This window comes from Harmonia axyridis, chromosome 7 (assembly GCF_914767665.1).
Source record: "Harmonia axyridis chromosome 7, icHarAxyr1.1, whole genome shotgun sequence".
NCBI lineage: Eukaryota > Metazoa > Arthropoda > Insecta > Coleoptera > Coccinellidae > Harmonia > Harmonia axyridis.
In genome coordinates this window covers 25551060-25568221 of record NC_059507.1, presented here as the reverse complement: position 1 = coordinate 25568221, position 17162 = coordinate 25551060, and the positions used below count along the sequence as shown (strand labels likewise).

Sequence of the window (17162 nt, the reverse complement as noted above, 5' to 3'; positions counted from 1 at the left end):
CATTGCCCTTTTTATAAATAGGCCTTATGACTGAAATCTTGAGACTATCAGGAAAAATGCCACTAGTAAACGCACAATTCATTATGTATGCTAGGGGATCTACAATTTGTTCAATGCAACGTTTTATTACAAATATGGGGATATCACAGCCACATGATCTCTTATTCTTTATTTTCTTGATAGTTTTGATAATCTCTGCCCTTTCAATCTCGAACATATCAAAAGAATTAATGGATCGTTTCATATAACTGTCCCTTTTTGCATTTGGTGAAATCTTAATATCACTTCTGACTGTATTGGTAAAATGTCTACTGAACTCATCTGCCAAAACCTTTTTATTGCAGCTACCAACATTTGCTTTTGATGGAAGATTTGGTACTTTTTTCTTGTTACCTTTCAGTTCATTGATTATGTTCCACACAGCTTTACTTTTGTTTGCTGCATTTGATATAATTTATATCCCACATAAATATTGAAAAGAAACTTTCGGAGCCTATTACGACAAGAGGCCGAAGACATATAGTCTATCGCCGCTGCTTTTTAATGCCTATGTTGAATTAGTGCATAAAAGTTGGAAAGAAAACTGTCAGGGCATGGTTATACCAATCCAGGATGAACATCTCTTCACAATGAACTTCGCAGATGATCAAGTGGTACTGGCACAGAATATTGAACTGTTTCAGTCGTTACTATTTGGTTGTTGATCATGATTAAAAAAAGTTTTTATTACTACTAAGTTTTACAACCAATTAAATTGAAATAACAATTTAAGGATTAGATACATTGTGTAACCGTAGTTTCGAACTTATTCTGGTTCATCTTCGGAGACTGTGAAGATTCTACAAATTGTACAGAGCATTTATGTAAAACAGGAACGAGAAAGTTGGTACATACTTGGAAAAACCAAGGAAGAGGCTATAAAATTTGGTAGATAGCGAACATTTTTGACCTTTATCTAACTTCCAGGAATTATTTGAAAGAATTGAATATTTTAGAATAACAGAGTTCTGTTTGTTCGTTCATAATTTCAAAACTATTTTTGTTCAATAATTTATAAATTTCAATGGATTCTAAATATCTTATGATAGTTTCCTGCCTTTTGATTCTACATGTATTATCTTCATATTATCAATTGTAGGGAAAGGATGATTATTATCTAAACAATGTGTTGCAAAGGTGGGGAGTCACTTATTATTGGTGAAATCTATTCGTGTTCATTGAATCTAGTTTTGAATATTTGTCCTATATTTCATATTGCAAGTTGAACATGTTAACTCATAAACTCCTGACTTAGGTACTTGTTTTTGGGGTTCAGTCTTTTGCATTGAACAACAATGAAATCTTGCCAGATTTGAAGTATTGACAAATGAAGATGTATCTCTCAAACAGGTGGATACTTTCAAATATCTTGGAGTTTCAATTACCAAGGATATCAAGACTTGAAAGAAGAGCCACCAATGAATTCAGAAATAAAAATTCTCAGAATAGGATTGAAATGGTTTAGTCAGAATGCCTGATGATCGATGGCCAAAGAGAGTTTTTGACTGGTTCAGCATAATTTTGCTAGTAAACAATTGAGTGAGTTCACGCCAGAAAATATCTGGATGTCGAAACTATGTGGTTGATATGGTAATATTTCGAGGTAGATAAAAATAAGATAATGATGAAGATACGAGATGCCCTGCTTTCTACCTACCTATGATAATACATACTGTTGTCAATCTAAATATTGTCGATCTTTATATTTGTTGTTTTGATTTATGGATTGTGGGCAAGAGTAGGTGAAGATTTGTTATGATTCTGAAATCAATTGGGAACTCGAACTAAGATAGAAACGACATTTCGAAGCTGAGCAAATTACTTTCATCAGGGTTTTACGTGATTCTAAATTTTAATGATATCATGGGCACGAAAAGGTTCGTGGAGGAATCCCTTACAAGAACATTGATGGGTAATAAATTCTAAAGGACACATTATAATGTATGGAACAGGTGAGAGTGGATGCAACTATAAATATTTTACCAAATCAAGAACATCTTCTCTATCCAGAACTTTGGATTTTTTCAAGTGATATTTTTTCGACTCTTGCTTCAAAAATATTCGACCAACCTATGGTGGTTACCGATTTGGTGTTCTGTAACCATGGTTATTTTTTCAATACTACGAATTTGATAGAAACACAATTTTTCATTTAGATATAGAATAACATTTTGAAGCTACATGTAAAGTTTCATGTTGATCGCATCACCAGAACTAGAGAAAATTTGAGAAAAATTTCGGAAACATTACTCGATATCTCAGTGATAACAAATTCGATGGCATTGTGATTTCGCTTGGAGATTTCGCATAAAAATTTCGCCTTGAACACTTCCTCAGAAACATAGAAACCGAAGCAATATATAAAAAAAAAACATTTCTAACAATTTTCATTGGTACACTAGAACTAGAGGAAATTCAGACAAAATATCTGGGGGAAATACCGAATATTTCATTGACAACAGATCTCACCTAATTGCTCTATACAAAAATGAATATTAACGTTATCTTCTGCAATATTTTTTACGTAGAATATGTTTTCTAATGAATCTGCTATGTTTTCCTCCATCTTTTGTAAGTAAACCACCGAATAAATCCAAAAATTTACTGAGCGCAGATGCAGATGGAGTCGCAAAAACGCGTACAAATGGATAGCGCAACGCCTGGTCGTACAAAATTCGAATAGCAGTTTACAATTAGGACAAGGTTCCTAAACGCACTATCGTACGATGAGGTCCCAATTAGGACATTCATAGTTTAAAGTCCACTGCGATGATTATTTTCATTTCGGATTTCCAATTCAGATTTTCATTAGAGAAAGATAACAGATTTGCATTGTTGAATTTCCATTTAAGAATTTATTTTTTAAACATTTGGTTCGCTCGAAAATCATTTGAAGAAAATAATTTTCCATAATTTTTAGATCTTCATTTAAACCATTTTCAATAATTCCGAAATCACAACCACGAGAGCAATATCATCGGCATTGATGAATTTCTAAGATTATATAACGAATCATTTCAATAACTATAACCAAAGCACTGCATTTTGATAATTAAATGACATTTCACTGAGCTTGACTTTTATTTTTTGGCGATCGTCCAAGAATGTTACTATGGAAATGATCACAATATGGCAGGAGGCGAAACACCAAAACGATTATACCACGTCGTCAAGAATCATATTCACTTATCAATACGCCGTAACTATGGGAAATTTACGGATTCTATTGGTTCATCAGAACATGAGTTGTATAATCTTAACGAATACCACTCGAGCATATACAATATATTTCGATTATACGAACCTCTTCGCTCGACGTAGTTCGCGAAACACCACTCGAGCTCTGGTGTATAATCGAATATTGTCTATGCTCTTGTGAAATTATAACTGATTACACAACTCATGTTCTGATGAACCAATAGAATCCGTAAATTTCCCTTAGTTACCCCGTATTGATTAGTGAATATACTAATTGACGACGTGGTATAATCGTTTTGGTGTTTCGCCTCCTGCCACATTGTGATAATTTCCATAGTAACATTCTTCGACGTTCGCCAAAAAATGCAGTGCAAAACACCACTCGAGCTGCGCTCTCGTGATGTTTCGCGAACTACGTCTCGTGCATCAATGAATAATCGAATATTGTCTATGCTCTTGTGATATTATAACTGATAAGGTAACAGGGATGTCAGACAAGTATAAATTCACAGAATGGGAGACAAAACCGATCCCTATAAAAGAAACTGTATACTATAATTCCTGATTGATGAATCACCAATCAATTCTATTCTGCATCAAAAATGCTTAAAGACGCGTCCTAAACATCTTAATTGTTGAACTGGACCTAATATTTTCAGATACATTATTGAAAATACGTGGTCCTAGATAATTAGGTGCACTCTGAGCAATCCTGTATTTTGCAACCTGCGTGTGAATCAATCCTTTTCGGTGTGTATTCATGTTATGAATCTCTTCGTTACGTTTGAAAGAGCTTATGTTGCTATAAATATAATACGAAATTTCAAAAATATATAAACTGGCAAGTGTCAAAATATTGCCGGACCTAAAAGCCAGTGTGCAGGTTTCTCTCCTAGGGATGTTAAAAATGCACCTCAAAATTGCCTTCTGTGCAACAAATACATCCTTCGATTTGGTTGAGATGCCCCACAAGCAGATTCCATATCGAAGACGAGATTCCACTTGTGCATAATAGATACTCACAAGCTGGTCAACATCCAGCACCGCCCATAACTTTCTAAACATGTAATAGTAAGAGTGCAACTTCGAAGCCAGGTGAAATAATAACATCAATTGAACTATATGGGAAAAGGGCTTCAGATGAGTGCAAATTTTCTGGTATTATTGAAAAACTCACTCCTAATTGGTACCGCACAATTGAGGAGAAGGTTTCCTTATTGAAGATTTCTGAGCCATATATGAAATTAAAATTATTCGCATTCGATCTAAAATCTTTGAGCACACATTACTAAAATATCCTTTTTTTGAACTACTGCACTCCGTCGAAGCTGCTAGCTTCCTTATATCCCCCCTAAAATCTTTGAATATTTCCAAAAGCGAGATTTACAAGATAAAATAATCAAATGAAGAATTCTGTGAATATGGCTGATGATACCATCGATACTTTTCGAAATTGGATCTGAAATACTAAATATAAAATACGTATCTTATGAAAACGTTTTTTTAATGTTCGGATTTAGAATTAATCGAATCGATTAATGATTATCAATATTTTGATATTTTTTTTTTACTTTTGCGATTATTTCTTCCCTTAAAATTCAGTTGTTAAATATATGCGCCTCATAAAAAAAACGATTATGTGAAATGAATACCTTTCAATAAATCTGAAATATTCTGCTACTTTAATTTAACAATGAACTTCCAGTTAAATTTTTTTTCACGTAATAGAATAACCGATAATGGAATATTTCCAACTGGAATTTACACCATCTGTTTTATTTAAAACCGATACCCTTCGTAGATTCTCCCTTTGTAGTTTTTCTCAGCCGACAGCCGACAGTTTTATGATTTCATTATGTTTGCGTAGATTCTTCTAGAATCACCCAATAGACAATGAATTTATTCATGGGAACAGTCTAGGCAATAAGGCATCCTAATTCCCAATCGTCTCGGTATCTCCGTTCCTCCGTTGCTAGAGCTGATACCCAAAATGTTAGATTTCTAAAACTACCAAAATCTACCAGCAGATTTCTGCCTAATGAAAATTTTAATGAAATGCGAGAAAACTACTAAAACAGTCACACTGGCAACCATAGTTGTAACGAGGAGGGTTATCGGTTGATTAGAAGAAAAACAAAAATTTTGTAATTAACAATTTGAAAAAAATCATGAAAAATTTAAAGACTCTGCTTTTTCAAAGTGGGGGTAATTGCCTCCCGGCCCCGTGAGTCAAGTCTAGTTACGCCCCTGCTGGCAATCGCTCGGGGAGCTCGGGGAATCCCCTAATTCTGTCTAAGCGTGCATGAACTTGCAGAAATATATGACGTGCGACTCAGGCGTATCAAGCACCAGTAATATCAAGTAGCTTGATGTGAATTCAAGCAATAAATATCTCAAATCAAGTCAATTTCAAGTATGTAATTTTTCACGAGCTTGATTTTCTAGTCAAGTAGTTAGTTAAAATATCAAGCTACTTGGCTTGATGAATCCCTATATGCGCCAAACATTCCTCTCGTTCGGAAATGAGTAAAAAAGTTAGAGGAGAAGGATTCCACACTAGATAAACCAAAATCCGGGAATCCAAAACTTATATGAGAAATAATTCTGTTCGTGATGAACCCGACCTCTCCATTCGGAAGCATGCAAGTGCTTTGAATGTGCATAGATCATCGCACCACCGTATTTTGCACAAAGATCTGAAGCTGCATCTTCATGAAATTCAATTGATACAAAAATTGAGACCCCAAGATGTCATTCAGGCCCAGTTTCACCAAATGCTTTAATCTTGACTTAGCTCTTAAGTGAGGCCTTAGATCACGATTAATGTAATGTAGCGTTTCACCACACTCCAAAGCGCCATTTAATCGACCAATCGCGATTTAGCACTAATCGGCCATTTTTGGAGGATTATAACCTTTCAAGTTGAGATTAATAATTATTTATCAGTATGGAACTCTTGTCTATGTAATTATTTTTCCGGAAATTTCTAATTTTTGGGTCAATTTTATCAAAATATATGACTATATGTATAGGCTCAATATTTCCCATTTAAAATACACGTAAACTTTGTTTTTGTGTTTTATGAAATTTATTGCAAAAAATAATTTATTGATATGTTTGATTGAAATATTATTTAAGAAGCAGTTAAACTTGTTAATAAAAATAAATAAGTTAATAAAATTACTTATATAGTTTTTTCGGCAACCGTCCGGGAAGTGCTCACTTCCCAGACGCTTTTTCTCTGAGAAAGTAGCATTTCCCGGCCTAGTCCGGAAAGTACGTACTTCCCGGACTAGGCCGGAAAAGAATAATAGAATCCATAGCAACCGAGATAACGGCTGACAATTCATATGAAATTAGTTGTCAAAAATTTGCATGTTTTTTGATCGCAATCGCAATAAAATATGGAAAGCAGCGACGATAGTGTTATTTTACATGGTTTCCGAAAAAATATTGTACGCAACACGCCCGAAAATGGTTTTTTTGGACTCACAGACTTCCAGGACTCGCTTACGCTCGTCCTGGAATTTTGTCTATTCGTCCAAAAAAACCCTATTTTCCGGACTTGTTACGTAAATTACTATTTTTCCAGAATGTGTGGTTTTGTGAAATGGGATAATTTCTTTTTAACTTCTGCAAGTTTCCGACATTTCGAAGCACATCACTCGACATTTTCGGCAAAAATTAACTTTGTTTTTTGTTTACAAGATGACAAATGTTTTGAAATGTTATGAGTTATGAATGAATGACACCTGACACCTAGCGTCAATGGTGGTCATCACTGCTAATACGATACAGAACACTATATAACTCTTTGTTCACAACGTTGCCAAATGGTCTGACTATTCAATCGCGATTTGGTTAATCGCGATCATCTTCGGACGGGTTGATGCATGGTGAAACAGAAAACACTGTTAAGCCTGCTTTAGTAACAAGCGGAGTTTAATCAATCTGGGATCAAGTGCTGTTTGGTGAAACTGGGCCTCAGAGTTTGGAATTCGTAATTCAGCCCTTACAAACGTTTACCAACATCTTGTTTTCGGATTAAACTAATTTTCACCTTAAGGGCCACGTGCATTAGCAGAACTGCCCCTCTGGAATGCAACCATTCAGAAACCCCTTTATTCACTAAAGGTGAACGTATGGGGTGCATTATCATCGCGATGAATTATATCGGCTTTTTTGAAAGGGGGCGTGCACTTACTGTGAATTCAGAGCGTTGTGTGAAGATGCTTGTTATATTTGTTGCCTGAAATTGTTCCTGGCAATTTAATCTCCAGGAGAGGCCAATTATTTTTAATTCTTTCTTTACTTAGTAAGGACCTATCTTTTGAAACACCTTTTACAATGTTAGTGCACCGAAAAAGGGGATCGCTTTGTATTTTATCACAAGTCACTGTAATTTCGCTGTTGTCTCAGTGCAAATAAGGTCGTTCGTTTAGTACTGCCATCTACGGAAGAACAAGGAAGTAGCGGCAATCCGAAATCGCTTCGTCTGAATAATCTGAAGTAAAATCTAATTACTATTTTCAGTCGACTTAGTCCCTAACTTTTGAAAATATTTTCATTTTTCAGATATGAAGTACCAAAAAAAATTGAATTTATAGTAGTAACCTAAATGAAAAGAAGAAGAATTGTCATTAATTGATTGAATTGTTCTTATATACCATAATTTAATTTATTTATTATTCATGAATCATTTATTACATCAGTCGTTAACTATCTTGCTAATTATGAAGTTGTAATTTGTGAAAAAAAAATTATCATGTATACATTTGATATGTCACATCTATGAACACTCGAACTTCAATAAATCCAGGTCAAATAACACAATTTTTGAGCGCGTTTCATGAATTCAAAGAGCTTCGTTATCTATGAATCTCAAATTTCAAGGTTTTTAAAATCAACATAAAAAATAATAAATTCTGAATATCCTTCATGCCATAAAACAAATGTTATCAATCATAGTGTCAAATTCGTTCACTTTATTTCCATCGTTTCAATCGAGAACATTCCGAAACTTTCATTCTTCACATTTTCAGCCTTCGCCTTGGAGGAAAATAAGAAATTTCGTTCAATGGACTCCTTTCTTTCAAACCTACAAAAAACAACGATATCCCTGGGTTCAGTTAGCAGGCCATCAAGGAAATTTCAAGGCAGGTCCAGATCAAGGAACAATCCTCAAAAAACTTTGCATTAAAGAGGAAAAATGCTTTAAGGTAATTTCAAATACATACTAACAAATTAGATTAAATCCAATTCAATCATTTTCATAGGTTTTAATGGATGATGTTTTGAAACCGTTTGTACCAGAATACAAAGGTTTAGTAACCAGTGATGATGGAGAATGTTCGTATATACAGTTACAAGATCTACTCAGTGATTTTGTGTCTCCTTGTGTGATGGACTGTAAGATAGGAGTTAGAACGTACTTGGAAGAAGAACTTGCAAAAGCTAAAGAAAAACCAAAGTTGAGAAAGGTTAGTTCTATTTTATTCTGAGACTTGCTTGCTCTTTGAGAAATATTTAGACATTAAACTTTCCTTTATTGAAAATAAAGATAGATACATAGGGCATGTGTTGAGGGGTGCGAAATATGAGCTTCTTAGGTTGATGATAGAGGGAAAGATACAGGGCAGAAGATCGGTGGGTAGAACACAAAAACCTTTGTTTGATATGAAAAATTTAGCAGTGAAGCTCTAAAACTGTCCAAAAATGTAAAATAAAATGTAAATATAAAAATTCTGCAACTGTTATTTTATATCTGCTCAGAAAAACTCAACTTGATCTGATCTATTGTAACGAAAATATTGGGTATGCTTTCAAAATCCTTGAGTTAATATTAGCCTTATTTCTTATAGGATATGTATGAAAAAATGTGCCAGATAGATAACAGTGCTCCAACTGATGAGGAACATAAAATGAAGGGTGTCACAAAACCAAGATACATGGTTTGGAGGGAAACCATATCGTCAACAGCTACTTTAGGTTTCCGGATAGAGGGCATAAGAAAATCTGATGGAACTTCAAGTAAGGACTTCAAAACTGTTAAGAGTAGGGAGCAAGTGATGAAGGAATTTATTGAGTTCACAGAAAATTTCCCACATGCCGTGGTAAGCAATTTGGTTATTAATTATTTTTCCCCTTAATTTCGGAAAAAAAGAAAGAAAATTCATCATATACACTTCTACTTTATTTCCTTAACTCATGAACAGGAGATTTTTAGTCATTGTCATTATTTAAAAATTGCAGTGTCTTTTGGGTCACCTGTAGAGTGATCTGTAAATTTAAAAAAGAATTAAAAAACTTTGGGAATTCAATAAAAAAAATCTTACAAGTATCTCTAACGGTTTTCAAGATAAATAGTTCAAATCATATACCTAAAAAAGTTGTCGAAAAAAGTGATCTATGTTAAAAAGTACCACAGATAAATATTAGACAAGTGGAGGGTATTCTCATTCAAAAAACAGGGTTGTATTTTGTTTCACCACTTTCAGACCAGCTTTTGGAGTCAAAAATAATTTAAGTTTATCCGCTGAGTACTGTCGATATCATCAAGATTTGAATCATTCTCCTAGCCAAAAATTTCCAAGTGTTTTCGACCGATCTGCACTATTGAGTGACTCTGAATAGTATTCTTTACCAAATAGTCCTTAGCACTTATAGTTTCAAAGATAAGAAATTTGCTTGCTCCCAACAGGATTCAAATCATTTGTTCAAATTCATGCAAAATTTGATCTCCATCGAATATGCAGTTTTGAGATTATTACGGAACCCCTAGTCGGATTTTGCCCTTTAAGGAATTTAACCGAGATGACATTCAAGATCCTAACCTTCCATTCATTCTCTTCTAGAGTTATCGTCCTTACGGCAGGTCGGACTAGTAGACCATTTTCAGGTCAAAATTCATAAAATACAGACATAATTATTTTTCTCCAATTTTTCTTTATCGCATACCTCACAATAAATACAATTTTATAGTTGCTTACAATGTGTAGTGCATAGAACACTTGAGAATAAGGAATTGTTTTTGGTTCAAAAATTTTAGAGATTATTTTCAAATACATAAGAATGAAACACAACAATTATCACCAATTTTATGTTTAAGTGATCAAAATATGCAACTCGAATTTTCTCTTGTTAGAATTTGACCTTTTTGAGTAATTATCTACTTCTAGGAAAAATACCAATATTTAATTTGATGCACTTGATGAATTTTCATTTTTAATGTTCATTAATATTCAATTCATGTTAACCATAATTGAAATTCAAAAATAAATGTTTTATATTCCTCTGATGTTGTTATTCTGAATCTTTTTCAGCCAAAATATATACAGAGATTAACATCAATTAAAGCTACACTAGAAACATCACCTTTCTTTCAAACCCACGAGGTGAGTACCTACTGAAAATTTTTTATTGCCAAACTAGTGATTCTTTATCCATTTTCAATAAACCGCTTATGTAAACTTGGATAATTTTTTGTGGGGACACTAGAAATGAAGAACCATGAAGAAATCATTGAAACTGATTCACTTCATTAAAGCAGCATGTGATGAGGTACGATATCGACCAGAGAAATAAGGAAAGCTGTGACCAAAACATGTATAACAAAAATGCGGGAATTTTTGGAAATAATTTATAAATCTCTTTCTAACTTATTGATTTTCTCAATTTATTTCTCGTTTCTTAGATATCCATTTTTTAATATAATTTTTTTTTAAATGAGTTCACTTTCATCGTTTCTTCAATTATTTGCACCCAGGAAATAAAATGAAACATAATATTCTGGAATTTTAATATCACACAGCTAATCCAATTTACTTTTGAACCTGGGAGTATTTTTAGTGGTTTGAAATCACTTCTATTTCTTCATTTCTAAATTAATCTCATATATATGTAAAGTATGATACCATCGTACTTCATTTATCTTAATTTTGAATTGGAATCTTACAAATCGAAAATATAAGGCAATAACAAGAACAGGAATCAAGAAATTTGAATATGTCTTTTACTATGTTAAATTATATATGACTCTGACAAGAACTGCCATGCAATCCTAGATAGCAGTCTAGATGAAAGCGAAACATTTATGACAAAACGTAGATATCTGAAATACAATGGTATCGTACTTCATATAATGCTAGTAGGGCAATGACGTCAAAAGTTAGGCACACATGTTTCATATAGTTATCTATACACTGTACGGTTCCAGATCTAAGAGCAATTTTTTTATTTTTTCTTGAACAGATTCTGTTTTTCTAGCAATTTAAGAAAATTTGGTGATTTATTAAATGTTCTTATACACATAAAAGATAGATTTCTTTCAGTCAAACTAAGTCGATGTTTAGGATAGTGTAAGTCAATGGATCTGTTTTGATATCTTGTGCTTAAAAAACGAGAGCAAATTTGGAATGAACAAAGACTTTACTTTGTAAATTCCAAATTTGATCTTGTTTTTTGTAGAAACATCAAGCACTCATAGATATAGACCATATACAGTAAAAACCCTTTTCTCTCCGAAATGTCCTCTGAATGACAGTCTAAAATCCATCCTATATATAATTCTCAGTACCTTTTTCTTGGATAACAAAAATGCTTCCCACAGTTGTGCCCACTCCCCAAAATATTAGTCTGTAACACATGACAGATTTGAAATTAGCATGGTAAAGCGTTCTTAATGAATGCTCATTTAAGTATCTTGCGGATATTCTAATTGCATAGGAAATCTTATTCAGTTTACCCGAAACAAATTCAATATGTTGCCTCCAGTCTAGAAAGCTGTCCAGTATAATGTTCAATAACTTCGTATGATGAATTATTTCCAAGTATTGTTCTTCCAATTTAATATATTCAGGTTTGTTTTTCCTACTGTCACTTAAAAAATTAATTAATTGAAAATTACCATTTTTGTTTTATCCTCATTTAGGATATGCTCATTCTGTTCAAACCAATTTTTTGTCTTTTTAGTTTTTGTGGATGTTTGTAGCTTCAATTGAAAAATTTTGTTCAACTTCTGCTCCAATAGTCAAATTTGTATAATCTGCAAATATGGATATGCTCTCATTTCCATTTAAGTTTTCCGTTGCATACCATAAATCATTATTAAAAATTAGGAATAGAATTGGTCCTACTATACTTCCTTGAGGGACTTCTGCGTTATTATATAATATATCTGATTTTTCAACAAGTCCTTCCCTGGTTATTTAATTTGAAATGAAAATTATTTGAATTAAGTCCATTCGTAACAATACTGCTCAAAAAATCTCTTGAAAAAACAGTACTTGCAATCCCAAAATTTTCGTATTTGGGTCATTTAGGACTTGTTCCTGTGAGATATGATTCTTGTGTAAAATTTATTGACTTATATATAAGACTGTCATTATTCCAGTAGTCAATACTGGGTATTGTCCCATGCTGATATTGTAAAACGTATTACTTCCTAAATACCTGATAAAAATATACATTTTCTATTGTTGTGGTAGTATTAGAAGAAGTTGATGTTTTTTTATATGTTTAGGAATCACTGTTTGTTCACTAGTGTATCTCATATCTCATCTCATTTCATAAAAAAAAACCTGACAAAATGAAACATTAGTTATCAATTATATATAGATAGTAGGTGAAAAGAGAATGATTTTTATTTTGTTTTTTTTTAAAGGTGATAGGGAGCTCTCTTCTATTTGTTCACGACAAGTACAATGCCAATGTGTGGTTGATAGATTTTGCTAAAACACTCAAATTGCCAGACAATATCACCATCACTCATAAAGAAAAGTGGAAAGTTGGTAATCATGAAGATGGTTACCTGATTGGTGTGGATAACTTGATATCCATTTTTAAATCAATTTTGGAAAATTATCCTGTTCCTGTTTCACCGCCTCTGTCTCTTCCTGATAGCCTTGATATTGGAACAAAGGAAGAAAAAACAGAAAATACATGATTGCTTTGTGCAGACCAAACTTAATACACACTAAAGTTCTCAATTTCAATTGATTTGGAACAATTGAAGCAAACATTATTTTTTTGTCAATTCGGATGGTAATCGATTTGAAAAACTGACTGAAGCTACCTTCCCATAATTATGGACAATAATTTATGTATAGGTTGAAAAATCATTGAAAAGTTCAATTATTTGATCACAACTATATGATAATACTTTTGTAAATAGAAGTAGAATATCTCTTAATATTTTTATCCCTAATAAGAGATATTATGGACAGAAAAACTTTTTGTATGCAGTGGAGATTTATTTGAATTTTCACATTAATGGAAACCCATTTCCAATATTTCACAGCTGTCTTTTTACTTTTATATGAGTTTATCCAATATTGTTCATATTGAACTTAATAACTGTGCTGTGATTTTTCTCCTAATATTTGTTGAACTACAAAAATTTTATTTAGTTCAATTTATCTTTTATTTAATGAACACTCAAGAATGTATTTATATTATGACTCATTAACAGAAACAATTTAGAACTATGAAGATAGCCCTTAAAATGTTTCCATTCAACGTTGTAAATAGATTATTTATTGAATGTATTCGGCCGTTACTTGGTAGAAATTTATAATAGACATTATGAATGAAACATATGATTCTGATATCTACTTTATTTTGATGGCGCTGACGGACGTTTTATCCCTACTATGATGAGAAGTCCGTCAAGAAGGGAGAAAATGTATGTTAGTATCTTAAGTAGGAATTACAACCATGTGTTTTATTTCAAATGTAGATTATCTATTAATAATAATGTTACTTTGTTGTATATAATATTTTCGGATGTGAAAAATGATTTATTAGTTTTGAAATAAATGTTTCATTTGTATTTTTGATTTTTCAATTTGATTCAAAGGTCATGGTGAAATGTGGTAATGAAATAATTGAATTCCTTATGTTCCGTGTAGTATCCTAATCAATTATTCTAATCATAACCTCACTGCCAATTTTCCAAAGAAAAGTTGGTATTAGTAATGATACTTCGATTTTCTATGAATACAGGTTTTGGGAAAACGTTTTTTTTTTAATCATAAGCATAATGTAAATTTAGCAAATCAGTTGATATTTGTAAATAAAAATCCTCTAGAAATAGATGTCCTTCCCACAAATGCCCCATCAAACCATTTGGGCGAATTCGCGGGTCCCTTCCATTTCTCTCTTCAGTTCATTGATCTCAAACAAAAGTCAAACCAAGTGGTGAATAGAGCGAATGATGATGACCCATTTATTTGTTGAATTTATCATGTCATTATTCACAAAATACTAATTCCACGTCCCCCATATTATCATTGGCCATTCAGATAGAATAGAGAGGAGATGACATCACGTGACCACTGATCCATTTTGGAAATAGATCTCGGTCAACTTTTGACGAACAACATTTCATAGGTAAGCATGGTAGTGTACAGTTCCGTATTCACAATTTTGCATATCTGACAATGCATATCAAATGACAATGTCACTCGTGGAAGATCATCTCAGGGACATAATGAATAATGGTCGACTTCCCAGAAAAATAAGGAAGAAGAAGTGTTAAAAAAGATCCGAACGGCCATTAAGTCGTTGCAATTTCTGCTCTCGAGCAAAAAATTGTAAAACACGCAATAAATGCGAGCATTGTAAAAAAAATTTATGCGCTGAGCATATTCTTAGCATTTGCATGTTGTTCAGAAAACTATTGGTTTTTTTTAATTTCTTTTGTAGGGAATATCTATCGATTCCCTCGAAAATATTCTAAGTCCGAGAACGAAAATCCTATAAACGGAAGAATTCGGTGTAAAAACTTAGAATTAGCGAAGTCACACCCCTAAAGGATCTGTAGAAAGGCTTTGCTAACGATCGAATCTAAAACGGCCTGAATGCCCATAAAACTCGGCATTTCAGGGCGAAGAGCACACAAAGCGATGAACCGTCTATACCCAATCATCGGAAGAAGAAGCCGAATGGACATAAACCCCAAACTCAGGATAATTAAAGCCGTTGCCAGACCCTCACGTACGGCTCAGTGGCTTGGGGATACGCGGCAAAGAACCACATCAAGAGAATTCAATCAACGGAAGATAAATATCTAAGATGGGCAATAGATGCCCCTTGGTTTGTTAGAAACATCCAAATCCACAGAGATCCATAATGGGACAGAATAACTGAATTCATGAAGAAAAAAGCCGAAAGAATATTCGAAAAATTTATAGAACATCCCAACGAAGAATTGAGAAGATTAATTGATTACGACCCTGCCGAAGATGCAAGAAGAATTAATACATACCGCAAAAGACCCAGGGATCAATTGCGAAACGATGACCTAAATATATAGGAAACTCAAGGAAATACATCAAATTGAAGAAACAATCCGAATAAAAAGGACTCCCGAATAACCCAGCACAATAGTGCGCAAGTAGTAATTTATCCGACCATAAGAGATAAATGGTTTATATGCTTTATGCCCGAAACCTAAGAAGCAGCAGGTTTTAGGTTTAGTGAGTATTCTCGCTCTTGATGAGCCCAGGACCCTCACACTTGTTCCTTTGGATAAGGTTCGTCTCTAAATGAATTCCCCCTGCTTTATCAAAAAAAAAGAAGAGGGCAATTGAGTCCAGACCAGTCTACGAGAAAGAAACTACATCTACAACCTATGTGCAACACTTGTACCGATAACGAGAAGATTCAAGATTTTCACATCTGTGCACGAGACCGGCGAAAAACTACCTGCGACCGAGCCGCAACGACCCAAGTGTCCAGCGACCCTAAGAATCGATTAGACATATGATCGTCTTCTTCAAACAAATTTAGTGGGTTGAAATAAATTGAATAAGTATTTTATCCCGTTCTTTTATTTCCCTAAATTGTCATTGGCCGTGAACTACTTGATAGTCACTGTATAAGGACCACAACCCACACTTTTATTTTTCAATACATATATTGTTACGTTTCTCGGTTAATTAAATCGATAATTCTTATTAACACTAATTTATTTCAGGTACACAACCATATACGACTATTTACAGGTAATTTATTTCAACTACTACATTAATGTATTTCCACTTATTTGTAGCTACTTGAGTGTACGGTCGTTTACGTCGACACTGCTCTCCTCTGCTTCTTCCATTGGCTTATAAGCCGCTGGCATCTTTCTCTAGAAGGGACTTCATCTTTCTAGCGAGCTCTCGTGCGTCCGGTAACTTCCAGAAAGGCGCAGTGGCGTAGGGCTTGCGGGTTCGTTACAATTTAGAGGTGTTAAAGAACAGTTTGAATGAAAGAACAGTTCAGAACTGTTCGGTTCTTTTGCAAAAACCTGTTCTTTTAATCTGCTTCTTTGGTAACCCGTTCTTTTATGAAAGTAACCAGGTTGATAGCAGCGGGTTAAAACCCCACCGCGGTCATGGATTTTTATAGATGTATGGTGGTGGGTAATCTTTGGTTGTAAATTAGGGCTGAGAACCATGAATGAATGATTCGAATATTCGTTGAATATTTATTCAAATAATTGCGGTTTGCATTTTTCGAATATTTGATTATTCAGTGAATAGTTTTCAGCGTGAAGGCTGATGGCTCCTTGTGTGAAAGCGCCGTTGTTCCGTTCTCTTTGCATTTCGATCCGTCGCTGTGGCTTCCGCTCATGAGCGAGATAAGTATAGCTCTCCGTGTGAAAGGAGCTGATGGCTCCTGGTGTGAAAGCGCCGTTGTTCCGTTCTCTTTGCATTTCGATCCCTCGCTGTGGCTTCCGCTCATGAGCGAGAGAAGTACAGCTCTCCGTGTGAAAGGAGCTCTTCGTTGTGAAGACTCATGGGCCATGGCTCCTCGTGTAAAAGCGTCATTGTACTCTCTACATTTCGATTTGTCGGGTCTGGCTTATGAGCGAGAGCCGTACGGCTCACCATGTGAAAGGAGCCTAACGAGTTCAAAATGACTGCATATTTTCAGCTGAA

At 33.9% G+C, this 17162-nt stretch overlaps 1 protein-coding gene across 1 annotated transcript in view; it reads left to right on the top strand.

The window, feature by feature from the left end:
* Positions 1–14065, top strand: part of LOC123684898 (inositol-trisphosphate 3-kinase B-like) — a 145919-nt gene extending 131854 nt beyond the window's left edge. The window contains exons 5-9 of the mRNA XM_045624403.1: positions 8280–8456; positions 8514–8717; positions 9099–9350; positions 10560–10631; positions 12899–14065. Coding sequence (XP_045480359.1) covers positions 8280–8456; positions 8514–8717; positions 9099–9350; positions 10560–10631; positions 12899–13180 — 987 coding nt within the window. The 3' untranslated portion in view covers positions 13181–14065. The remainder of the gene's footprint in view (positions 1–8279; positions 8457–8513; positions 8718–9098; positions 9351–10559; positions 10632–12898) is intronic.
* Positions 14066–17162: the final 3097 nt, after the last annotated feature.